The sequence below is a fragment of the Plecotus auritus genome, assembly GCF_963455305.1.
Source record: "Plecotus auritus genome assembly, chromosome: 3".
Taxonomy (NCBI): Eukaryota; Metazoa; Chordata; class Mammalia; order Chiroptera; family Vespertilionidae; genus Plecotus; species Plecotus auritus.
Window position 1 is genome coordinate 223,398,864 of NC_137772.1, and position 9,717 is coordinate 223,408,580.

The 9,717-nt window shown below is 63.8% G+C and overlaps 1 protein-coding gene across 3 annotated transcripts; it reads right to left on the reverse strand.

Moving 5' to 3' along the window:
- Positions 1-872: 872 nt before the first annotated feature.
- Positions 873-8,834, reverse strand: CYP2D6 (cytochrome P450 family 2 subfamily D member 6). 3 transcript variants are annotated; one of them, XM_080662989.1, is made up of 11 exons: positions 8,742-8,834; positions 6,429-6,488; positions 5,480-5,726; positions 4,178-4,349; positions 3,463-3,615; positions 3,221-3,381; positions 2,691-2,867; positions 2,376-2,517; positions 1,964-2,151; positions 1,458-1,599; positions 942-1,360 (listed from the first exon to the last, which is right to left on the reverse strand). In XM_080662989.1, the coding sequence occupies exons 3-11, from the start codon at positions 5,666-5,668 to the stop codon at positions 1,182-1,184; spliced, it is 1,503 nt and encodes a 500-aa protein (XP_080519115.1). In that variant the 5' UTR covers positions 5,669-5,726; positions 6,429-6,488; positions 8,742-8,834; the 3' UTR covers positions 942-1,181. The 3 variants fall into 3 exon arrangements, with proteins under 3 accessions (XP_080519117.1, XP_080519115.1, XP_080519116.1); XM_080662990.1 differs by lacking the exon at positions 6,429-6,488 and having other exon boundaries at positions 8,742-8,796; XM_080662991.1 differs by lacking the exons at positions 1,964-2,151; positions 2,376-2,517 and having other exon boundaries at positions 873-1,360; positions 8,742-8,796.
- Between the last annotated feature and the right edge of the window lie 883 nt (positions 8,835-9,717).

Consider the following 9,717-nt stretch of genomic DNA (forward strand, 5'->3'; position numbering starts at 1 on the left):
TCACGGGACAGAGCACGCTCCCTGCATGCTGGGAGCTCCCTGTCGGGGGGCACTGAGGACACTGGTGGGACCCCTCGGGGCTGTGATGCTGATGGGTGGGGGGCTTCTGCCCTGAGCACCTGGGGTCCCTGAGCGGTTAACTAAATGCACACGGGTGCTCCCAGGACCCGAGGAAGCCGTCAGAAGCCCGTGGGTGCTGCCCGTGTGCTCAGTCCAGGCCCCGTCCGCGGGTGGGCACAGGTGGCGGGCGGCAGGCACGTAAGGTCACAGCCCTGGCGTCAGCGCAGGAAGTCGGGACCCAGCGGCCACCTGGCGCAATCTCCTCATTGGCTGCAGGGAAGTAGAAGCCCAGGGCCACACAGTGTGGTGACAACAAGGACTCGAGCCAGGCCGTCGTCCTCCAAGGTCCCCATGTGCCTCCTTTTCCTGTGGCCACCCCATTGTGACATGGTCCAATGCAACATGCCTGCATCCCAGAGGGGCTCCTCCCCGCCCCGGCCCAGCCTCCTGCGCGCCAGGCCCGGCCTAGTGCCTGCAGCTCCACCCGGGCCAGGAGACAGCTTTTTCCTGCCAGGGCTGGGCCAGGAGCCCCTGGGAACGTGGCTAATTCAACGTTGGGGTGACTCAGAAGCTCAGGGAGGGGGCTGGCTCCTGGGCTGTCATTAGCCTTCCCAAGGTGAGCTCTGCACCCCATTACTGAGCCTGGGTGTTAACCTGGCACATCACTTCCCAGCCTTCTTGACCTTTTGGGGTGTCAGTGGGGGAGCAGGCTTGCTGGTGTTGGCTGAGCTGCTGCCTGTGGTGCAGGGTGGGTGCTGCTGGGGCTGAGAGTCAGCATCGGGCCGAGCGAGGCCTCCCCTCCCCACGGGCCAGCAGGAGCTGGGACCTGTGCAGACTGTTACCCACTAAAGCAGCCCGTGTTGGGTTTCCACAGGCAACTGGGGGTCAGCTCTCACTTTTCTGAGCCTCAGTAGAACCTTCTCTCAAATGGGGCCAAGTGCGAGGTGAGGATGGATAAGGCAGGGGAGGCCCTGGCCCTGGGGCGGCTGCTGAGGCCCCATCGCTGCCAGGATGGTTAAGGGGCCTGGGTGGGACTCAAAAGTAAGGCTGGAGCCACCAGGCTGGTTTATTGCACATCAGGGCTCCCAGCTGAGGAGCGGGCTGGGGCGTGGTGCCCCCCTCTAGCGGGGCACGGCACAGAGCTGGTAGGGGGGTGGGGCCACCAGGAAGGCGTAGCTCCCGTGGTCGCTGGGGCGGGGCTGCCCTGCGGGCACCGAGAAGCTGAAGCGCTGCAGGAGGCAGGTGAAGAAGAGGAAGAGCTCCATGCGGGCCAGGGGCTCCCCGAGGCATGAGCGGCGGCCTGTGGGTGGGTAGAGGGGCCCGGTGAGCCTGCAGCCTGGGCCCTATCCCTCCAGGCTCCCCCGGGTGGGGCAGTAGGCTGGGCACCCCACAGGCACCTGCTGAGAAGGGCATGAAAGCTGCCTGTTTGACGAAGCGGCCCTGGGCGTCCAGGAAGTGCTCGGGGTGGAAGCGGAAGGGCTCCTTCCAGGCGGCCTCGTCCTTCAGCACTGATGACAGGTTGGTGATGAGCGTAGTCCCCTGGCAGGAGAGAACGCACAGGGGGAGGGGTCTGGGGGGGATGCTGGGACCCTGCCACCGAACACTCACGGGCACACACTGTCTGGAACACGCCCGTCCCGGCCACCTCCCTGTCCCCGTGGGGCCAGTGACTTGCCTCCCGTGGGCGCCTCCCTGCCACCCGGCCCTGCACGCAGGGCTCCTCCCCCACTTCAGTGTGTCTTCCCACCCAACTGGGGGCCCTGCCCCTGCGCTCATCCCCGCGCCCCTCCGACGGGACAGGCAGTGCTGAGCCGTGAGCGGGGCCAGGGTTCCGGTCAGGGGCCTGGTCAGAGCTACCAGGTGGTGGGTGCTGCTGAGCGGGGTGAGGCGGCCATAGGCCTACCTTGGGGATGAGGAAACCCTGCACTTCAGTGTCGCGGGAGGTCATGTGGGGCACGCCCAGTGGCACGATGTCCGCAAAGCGCTGCACCTCATGGACCACAGCCATGGTGAAGGGCATTTGGGCCTGGTCCGCCATCTCTGGTCGCCGCGCTTGCCCTATGGCCTCATCGATCTCCTTTTGGACACGGTCTGGACAGACAAGCATCCCCACAGTGGTCAGGCCTGGGGGTGGGAGTGGCGTGGGGTAGGATGGGGGCTGGGCTCTGGCCTGGCGGGGGTGGGCCCTTGTAGGGAAGGAAGTCACTCTGACCTCAGAGTCAGGACCCAGCCTCTGCGTAACCAAACCGATCTCAGGGTCCCAGGCTGTCCCTTCCTCCCTCCCCCATTCCACCCGACCCCCAGGCCGGGCTCACGCTGCACATCCGGGTGCAGGATCATGAGCAGGAGGGCCCAGGCCAGTGTGGTCGAGGTGGTCACCATCCCAGCGAAAAACAGGTCCGCCACTACCATGCGCAGGTTCTCATCGTTGAAGCTGCTCCTGGGGTTCTCCTTGGCCTGGCCATGCAGAGGGTGGGCTCAGGGGCAGAGGGAGGAAGCCCCAAATGGCTCCCGCAGTGCACAGCAGCCTCGGTGCCCAACCCCTGAGTGACACTGGCCTACCTTGCCTGGGCTTACCTCATGGCACAACCCACAGGCCCCTGCCCCCATCCCTGGCAGCTGCCCCTCACCTTCTCCACCTCATCCAGGAAGGCATCAGTCAGGTCTCGGGGCGGCTGGGCTGCGTCCCGGGTCATCTTGTGCTCGGCGACCAGCTCATCCAGTATGGCCATGAAGGCCCTCTGCCCCTTGAAGACCTTGGCAGCCAGCCCCGGGATGCGCAGCAGCACAGGGACCACTTCCAGCACCTGGACAGGCACAGGGTGGGTCCCGGGCGGTCCTTCCTGTGCCCAGCTGTTCCTCTTGACAAGTCAGGTCCCATGGGATCACCACCTCGACCCTCTCCCTTGGCCTGGGCTGCCCGAAGATAAACCTAAGATCTCCCAGTCGTGGCTTGTGTCGCTTCTGATGAGGGAGGTACAGGTTCCTCCGCTCTCCTGGGGGGTCTGACCCTGGCCCGCCTCTCCCATGCGGGTTGTCTGCGTTTTCTCACCTCCAGGCCTGTGCTCTTGCAGAGGCCTCTTCTGAATGCCCTTCTCCAACGCCCTTTGTATCAACCCTCCCCCCAGGAGGCCCATGGGGCGGGGCATGACTCCCCCACCTCGCGCAGGAGTCCCGACTCCTCCTTCAACCCGTCCTGCATCAGGTCCAACATCTTGAGGAAGCGCGGGTCTTCGTACTCGAAGCGGCGCCCATAGATGAGGGAGGAGATCACGTTGCTCACCGCTTTATTCAGGAGGGCGTTGGGGCTGAAGGGGCGCCCTAGGAGAGGGCGGTGCAGATCAGGGGGTCGCGTCCATCTGGTCCCCAGCCCCTCCCCCCTCTCTCAGCCTCAGCACTCACCTGCCTGGTCCTCGAAGGCGGCACAGAGACAGGTCGCCTCCTCGGTCACCCACTGCTCCAGGGACTTCTTGCCCAGGCCGAAGTCGCGCAGGGTGGACACGGAGAAACGCCGTTGCTCGCGCCACGCGTGCCCGTAGCGCGCGAGGATCACTCCTGGGAGCGGGGAGTGGGCGGGGCTAGGCGTGCGCTGGCCCAGCCTCTGCCCGCACCCATTGCTCGCGGCCTCTCCCCCCTCCACCTGGAACCGGTCCGGCCCGGTCCCCGGCCCACAAGTCCCGCCCCTGTCGGTGCAGGCCCCGCCTTCTGCTCCGCCCACACGAGTTCTCCACCCCACCCATTCCCCCAACTGTGACACCCCCTTGCAGCTGGAGACAGGCCCCACTCTGTCCGCCCACATTGCTCGCCAGCTCTCTCCCACTCAAGGCAGGTCCTGGCCCCACTCTTGGCTCTGCCCACCCCTTGCCCCGCCCACACTGATTTCGTTTCCCTCCTTCCCGCCCCACGTCGCGTTCCTGCTCGCTCTGGCCTGGCCCGCCCTCTCCCGGTAAGGCCCCGCCCACTCCTCTCCCACCCTTGGCGCAGGCTCCCCTCCCCCGGCCGCCCCTTCCCATTGGCTGAGGGCACAGCAAGCCCACGACCCTCCTCCGCCTGCGCCTGCCGGGTCACTGCTGGCCCTGTCCCCGCTGGGCCGCGGCCTGCCCGGTCCTCCGCTTGCCTTGCGCGCACGGCCCGAAACCCAGATGCTCATAGATGGGCGCGGGCGGGCGGTCGGCGGTGTCCTCGCTGCGTTGCACCAGCGCCTCGCGCACAGCCGCCAGCCCGTTGATCACGACCACGGGCGTCCAGGCCATCTGCAGGCTGAACACGTCCCCATAGCGGCTCCGCAGCTGCAGGCGGAGGGTGTTGGGTAAGCTTGCCGGTCTCATGGCCCTAACCTTGCAGGACACCTGGGCCGTCAGCAGGGAGCGATGCCAGGACTATTTGGCCTCGGGGCCCTGGGGTCACATCCTCTATGATCAAGGACCTCACATCTCGCATCTATGAGTTTGCAAATGTCACCAAAATGGTCAGTAGGCCTAGAGAGCACCCTGTTTTACAGGGGGACAAGCTAAGGCCATAGAGGTGAGCAGTGAGGCCCAAGGACCCACAGAGCAACAGATTTGGACCCTTTCTCTTCTCCCTCAACCTGACTTCCTGATGGAAATGGGGCTCCTGACCAGACTCCTCTCCCCATTCTCCAGACCTTTCCCTCTGATTAAACAGAAGGGACTCATGCCCGACCAGGGTGGCTCAGTGGTTGAGCTGGACCTATGAACCAGGAGGCCACAGATTGCTGGTCAGGGCACATGCCTGGGTTGTGGGCTCCACTCCCATGCAGAAGGCAGCCAATCAGTGATTCTCTTTCATTTATGTTTCCATCTCTCTCTCCCCCTTCCTGTCTAAAATCAATAAAAATATATTCAGCCCCAGCCGGTTTGGCTCAGTGGATAGAGCATCAGCCTGCGGACCAAAGGGCCCCAGGTTCGATTCTGGTCAAGGGCACGTACCTTGGTTGCAGGCTCCTCCCCAGCCCTGGTCAGGGCTCCTGCAGGAGGCAACCAATCGATGTGTTTCTCTCACATCGATGTTCCTCTCTCTTTCCCTCTCTCTTCCATTCTCTCTAAAAAGCAATGGGAAAATATCCTCAGGTGAGGATTAACAAAAACAAACAAATAAACGTGATTAAATGTTTAAAAAATATTTAAACAGAAGAACTCAGGCTCACCTAATTTCAACACTTTCCAACCGGAACCCAAACCCACTGCCAAGTCCCACCCCCTCCGCAAGCCGTTGCCCTCTCTGACCTTTGGAAAATCCGAACTGTCTCCAGGCCCTGCACGCATGTCCTCAGGGAGCCTCTCAAACCCGCCCCCTCTTCTCAGCTCAGCTCCTTGTCCAGCCTGTGGCTTCACGCCCACCCCTGCCTGCTGCGAGGAGGGGTCCCCGTGGCCTCCGCTGCCCGCCCCACCCTCCTCACCTGGTTCACAGAGCGCAGCATGTCCTGGAAGTCCACGTGCAGCAGGTGGCCCAGCCCTGGCAGCGGCCTGGGGCCTGGCGGGTAGTGTGCAGCCCAGCGCACACGCCGGTGCATCAGGTCCACCAGGAGCAGAAAGACGGCCGTGGCCACAGCCAGAGGCCACAGCGCCTCCCCGGTCAGCAGCCCCATGGCTGTCTCTGCCCTCGGGGCTCCTCTGCGCACACTGGCACCCTCACCACACAGGCACCTAGGACAGGCCGGGCTCAGCGCCCTTACACACCCTGTGGGCTGGGCCAGCCTGGCCTCTCCTTATGAAAGGAGCTGAGGCTGGCCTTTGCCCTCCGCCCTGAGCCAACCTGTCTGGGAGTGACCGCTGTCAGAGGGTACAGGGCGGGGTTGGGGAAGGTCAGGTGCAGGGGTGGCCGGAGAATCCTACCCCTCCTGTCCTCTCTAGGTGCTTTCCCGGGGGCGGGGTGGTGGGGGGAGAAGTCCACCCCACCCCACCTCTCTCCCAGCTCTGTAAGGCTCTGAGGAAGAACCAGGCTTGATCCTCCCTCCTGTCTCTCAGGCTCACACCTACGTGGTCGCAGCCAGAACATGTCCCTGCCTCCCGACATCGCCTGCCTCCTCCTGAGCGGCCTTCCCCTCCCAGGTGTGTGGCTGACCTTTGCCCCGCGCTATAGGGAGGGCACAGGGCCACGTGGGGAATGAAGCTCTCGGTGCCCCTTGCCTTCACACTAGAGCGCTCTACACAGAGTCACACCCAAAACACATTCACAGACTGCCCACGTGCTCACAGTCTGACACACAGTCACATGCACACACACTTACACACCCAAACACCACACACACGGCTTACACACCCGTCCCCTCGTTCTCAGGGGGCCTGATGCTGCCTGGACACGACCCCCCACCTTGAGGCTGCTCACAGGCCTGCTGAGACCCTCACCTGCTGGCCGCTGGCCCAGCTCCCCGGGTTTGCTGGGTCCTGGCTGTGGTGAGCTTGGACCTGGGGTGGGAGGGGAGGCAGCGGTGTCTTCAGAGCGCCCTGGTCGCCCTGACAAGCCCGTTGGATGCCCGCGGACCCTTCCTGTTTGTTACAAAGGTCCTTGGGCCTCCTAGCTCTGGGGGCCACCCAGGTGACACATCTCCTTCCCTCCTGGCTCCACTCGGGGACGGGGGACACTTCCCCTGTCAGCTGAGCGGCCGTGAGCTTGGCACAGGGTGTGACTGCCCCTGAGTGGGCCTGCTTCCTCCTCATTATCGTTTGTCCTTGAACATCAGCTGCTCAGGCTCTTTCTGGGAGACGAGGGGTGGAAAGCAGGTGGGGGTGACGCAGTTCCTGGCCACTGCCACCGGCCCGCCCGCCGAGGACCTGTGCTTCCTCCCCACCCCTGGGCCTGGTCCCCTCAGGCTCTGTGCCCCTCAAGGAAGCATGCCAACCTCCGTACCGTCTCATGCCAGTGCGTGCCATCTCCAGGCTGGGACTGTGGCTACCTGGCCCTCCCTCGTGCTCAGCCTCTCTGCCCCTTCTAAGCAGAGGGTGCCTGCTGGCCTGAGCACCCTCCTTCTTCAACAGTAAGAGCGGTGGGACTTCAGTTTTTAAATCAGTGTAACTGGTGGGAACTTTGAGGTCAAACCCACTCAAACTGGAAGACCCAGGAGGCCAGAGGCAGGGAAGGGGCACCGCCTGGTAAGTGTGGGCCCCTCACCCTTCCCAGGGGTATGCAAGGCAGGTTCTCTCTGGAAATGGCTGGAGGACCCGGGTCCAGAAGGGGCTCTCCCCAGCTGCAGCAGGGCTGGAGGAGGCCTCCCCTTACTTCCTCCCCCTTCTCTCCCTCACCCCCCAACAGTAAGAGCACCGGTTCTTCCCAGGTGGCTCTGGCTCAGAGCGCTGTGGCCTCTTGGTATTGGCTTTCAATGTTTGCACATCACGCCTGGCGCCTGGCCTGTGAACTGTTCCGCCCCTTCCCCACCTCCCACACCCCGCTCTCCTGCCAGGCCCCGGCCCCCCGAGTGCGTAGCTTGCTGGGCCCCAGCTGAGCCGCCCTGCATGTCCCCTTGCCCGGGCTTGTGGTCTCATCCCCGCTGGTGCCCCAGGTGCTGGGTGCTGGGCGGGGCCCCGCAGCAGGTGGGAAGGCGAGGGGGCGCCTGCTCCCAGGTGACCTGGCATGGGGCCCAAGTGCGGGGTCCTGTGCAGGGGGTGGGGAGGGGGGGGGAGGGAGGCAGCTGGAGGCGGGGCTTTACAAGCTGGCGGGGCACTGGGCTGTAGAGAACTGGGGGTCCCTGGGCCTCCAGGAGGCAGGGAGACCAGTCTTGAGGCCACACAATAGACCAGGAGGGCAAGACCCACAGGCCCCCTGGGGACTTCTGGGGTCCAGCCTGTGGCTTCTCCTCAGGCCCCGTCCCAGGAGGCAGCAACTTTCCACCAGGACTGTCAGGTGGTTAGCGGGCGGGCAGCGAGTGGCCCTCAGTCGGTTGCCTTCATGTAGCCTTTGTGTGGATGTCCTGCTCCCCAGCAGGCCCCCCGCGGGAGTGAGGGACACGCCGCACCCCCCTGCACTCCCGCCCAGCACAGGCAGCCGGGGCGCCCTGCGGGCACGAGGCCCTGGCCCTTGGCCCTGTTGTGTAACGCAGCTTCTGGGCTCAGGCACTGGCTGCTGTTCACGCCGCGTCCCCCCACAGCCCTAAGGCCGGGGGCTTCACGGTCCCCAAGGCACCGAGGGGTCTCAGGAATCGCTCGGGCCACAGTTCCGGAGCAGCCTTCGGTCCATCGCAAACACGCTCTGAGCTACTGCTGCGCGCTGTTTGGGCCTGAACTTCTCTAAGGGCCCGCGTCACATTTATTCCCTTAGAATCACGCCGCCACCCCCCCCCCGCCGCCCCGCCCCCCGGGAGTGAGGCCCGCCCCCCAGGGACACGAATGTCACAGGTGGTCACATGCACGGGCCCGCTGGACTCTGCGACCTGAGGCTGAGGCCAGCGTGACGTCAGGAAGATGGCGGACCAGAGAGAGCGCGGGGCCTTGGGTCCCCCAGGCACGGTGACCCGGCCAGGGCCCCCCCAAAGCGACGCGGAGCAGCCCCCTTGGTGGGAGCTCGAGAAAGCGGGAGGGAGCGGCCGCGCCCAGCGGGGCCTCGGGAAAGCTGGTGGCATTTTGCTCACTTTGCCCCTCCCCCCGCGGTCCAAACGCCCCAATTCCCCCTCTTCCTGGGCAGAACCTGCGGCCAGCTCGTGGGGCGCCACGGCCCGGCCAGCTCACCTGACTGGCAGCGGACTCCGCGCTCCGAGGCCCTGGCGGGGTGGCTGCAGTCCCGCGGCCCGCCGCCGGAGGGCGCAGGAGCCCGCGGCCCGGAGCGGCGGGGGGCGGAGCTGGCAGGGCCCACCTCCCAGCTGTTTCATGGGCACCCGGCTTCCGCTTGGCACAAGGAAAGATCCCGGAGATCCGCTGCACAACAGTGTGAATGTATGAGCACTACCGAGCTGCACACGTACTGGTTAAGATGATAAATTTTGTTTTAAGCCACAACTTAAGAAACAAAACATTCTTTTACCATATGATCCAGCAATCACACTTTCTGGTACTGGCCCAACGGGGTTGAAGCTCATGTCCCAGCAAAAACATGGATGTTTATAGCGGCCTTATTCCTAACTGCCCGAACTTGGAAGCAACCAGGTGTCCTTTATTCAGTGACCGGGCACACTGTGACACTTCCCGACAATGGCATGGCCTCCAGTACTGAAATTTGGAACGGAGCTATGGGCCCTGGCCAGGTAGTTCAGTTGGTCAGTTTCGGGTTGGAGCCCGTCAGGGCACATGAATGCATGAATAAGTGAAATAAATAGATGTTTCTCTCTAAAACCAATGAAATAAAATGAACCGCCAAGCCACAGACATGGAGGACCCTTAAAATGCAGGTCATCCTTAAGGCAGGGAGCCACCTGAAAAGGACTCACTGATTCCACCTACGGGACATTCTGGAAAATGCAATTCCGGAGACAGTGGTTGCCAGGAGTTAGGGGTGAACAGGAGCACAGCGGGTTTTTGTTCAGGGCGGTGACACTACTTGGTGTGCTGTGACGGATACATGTCATGCATGTGTCCAAACCCACAGGAGCTCTAACCCGTGGAATTGGGTGACTGTGTCAGAGCAGGCTCAGATTGTAACAAGTGTACCCCGCGGTTGGGGAGTTGGTAGCGGGGCAGCTGTGGGTGGTGGGTCAGGGGGCACATGGAA

Bases quoted from the DNA above. Each gene is read 5' to 3' on its own strand.
- CYP2D6 (XM_080662989.1), bottom strand. From the start codon at position 5,668: ATGGGGCTGCTGACCGGGGAGGCGCTGTGGCCTCTGGCTGTGGCCACG. The intron at 2,868-3,220 runs GTGGGGGAGTCA...GTGCCTGTCCAG, and splicing joins AGTCGGGACTCCTGCGCGAG to GTGCTGGAAGTGGTCCCTGT. The intron at 1,600-1,963 runs GTAGGCCTATGG...CTCTCCTGCCAG, and splicing joins AGGGTTTCCTCATCCCCAAG to GGGACTACGCTCATCACCAA.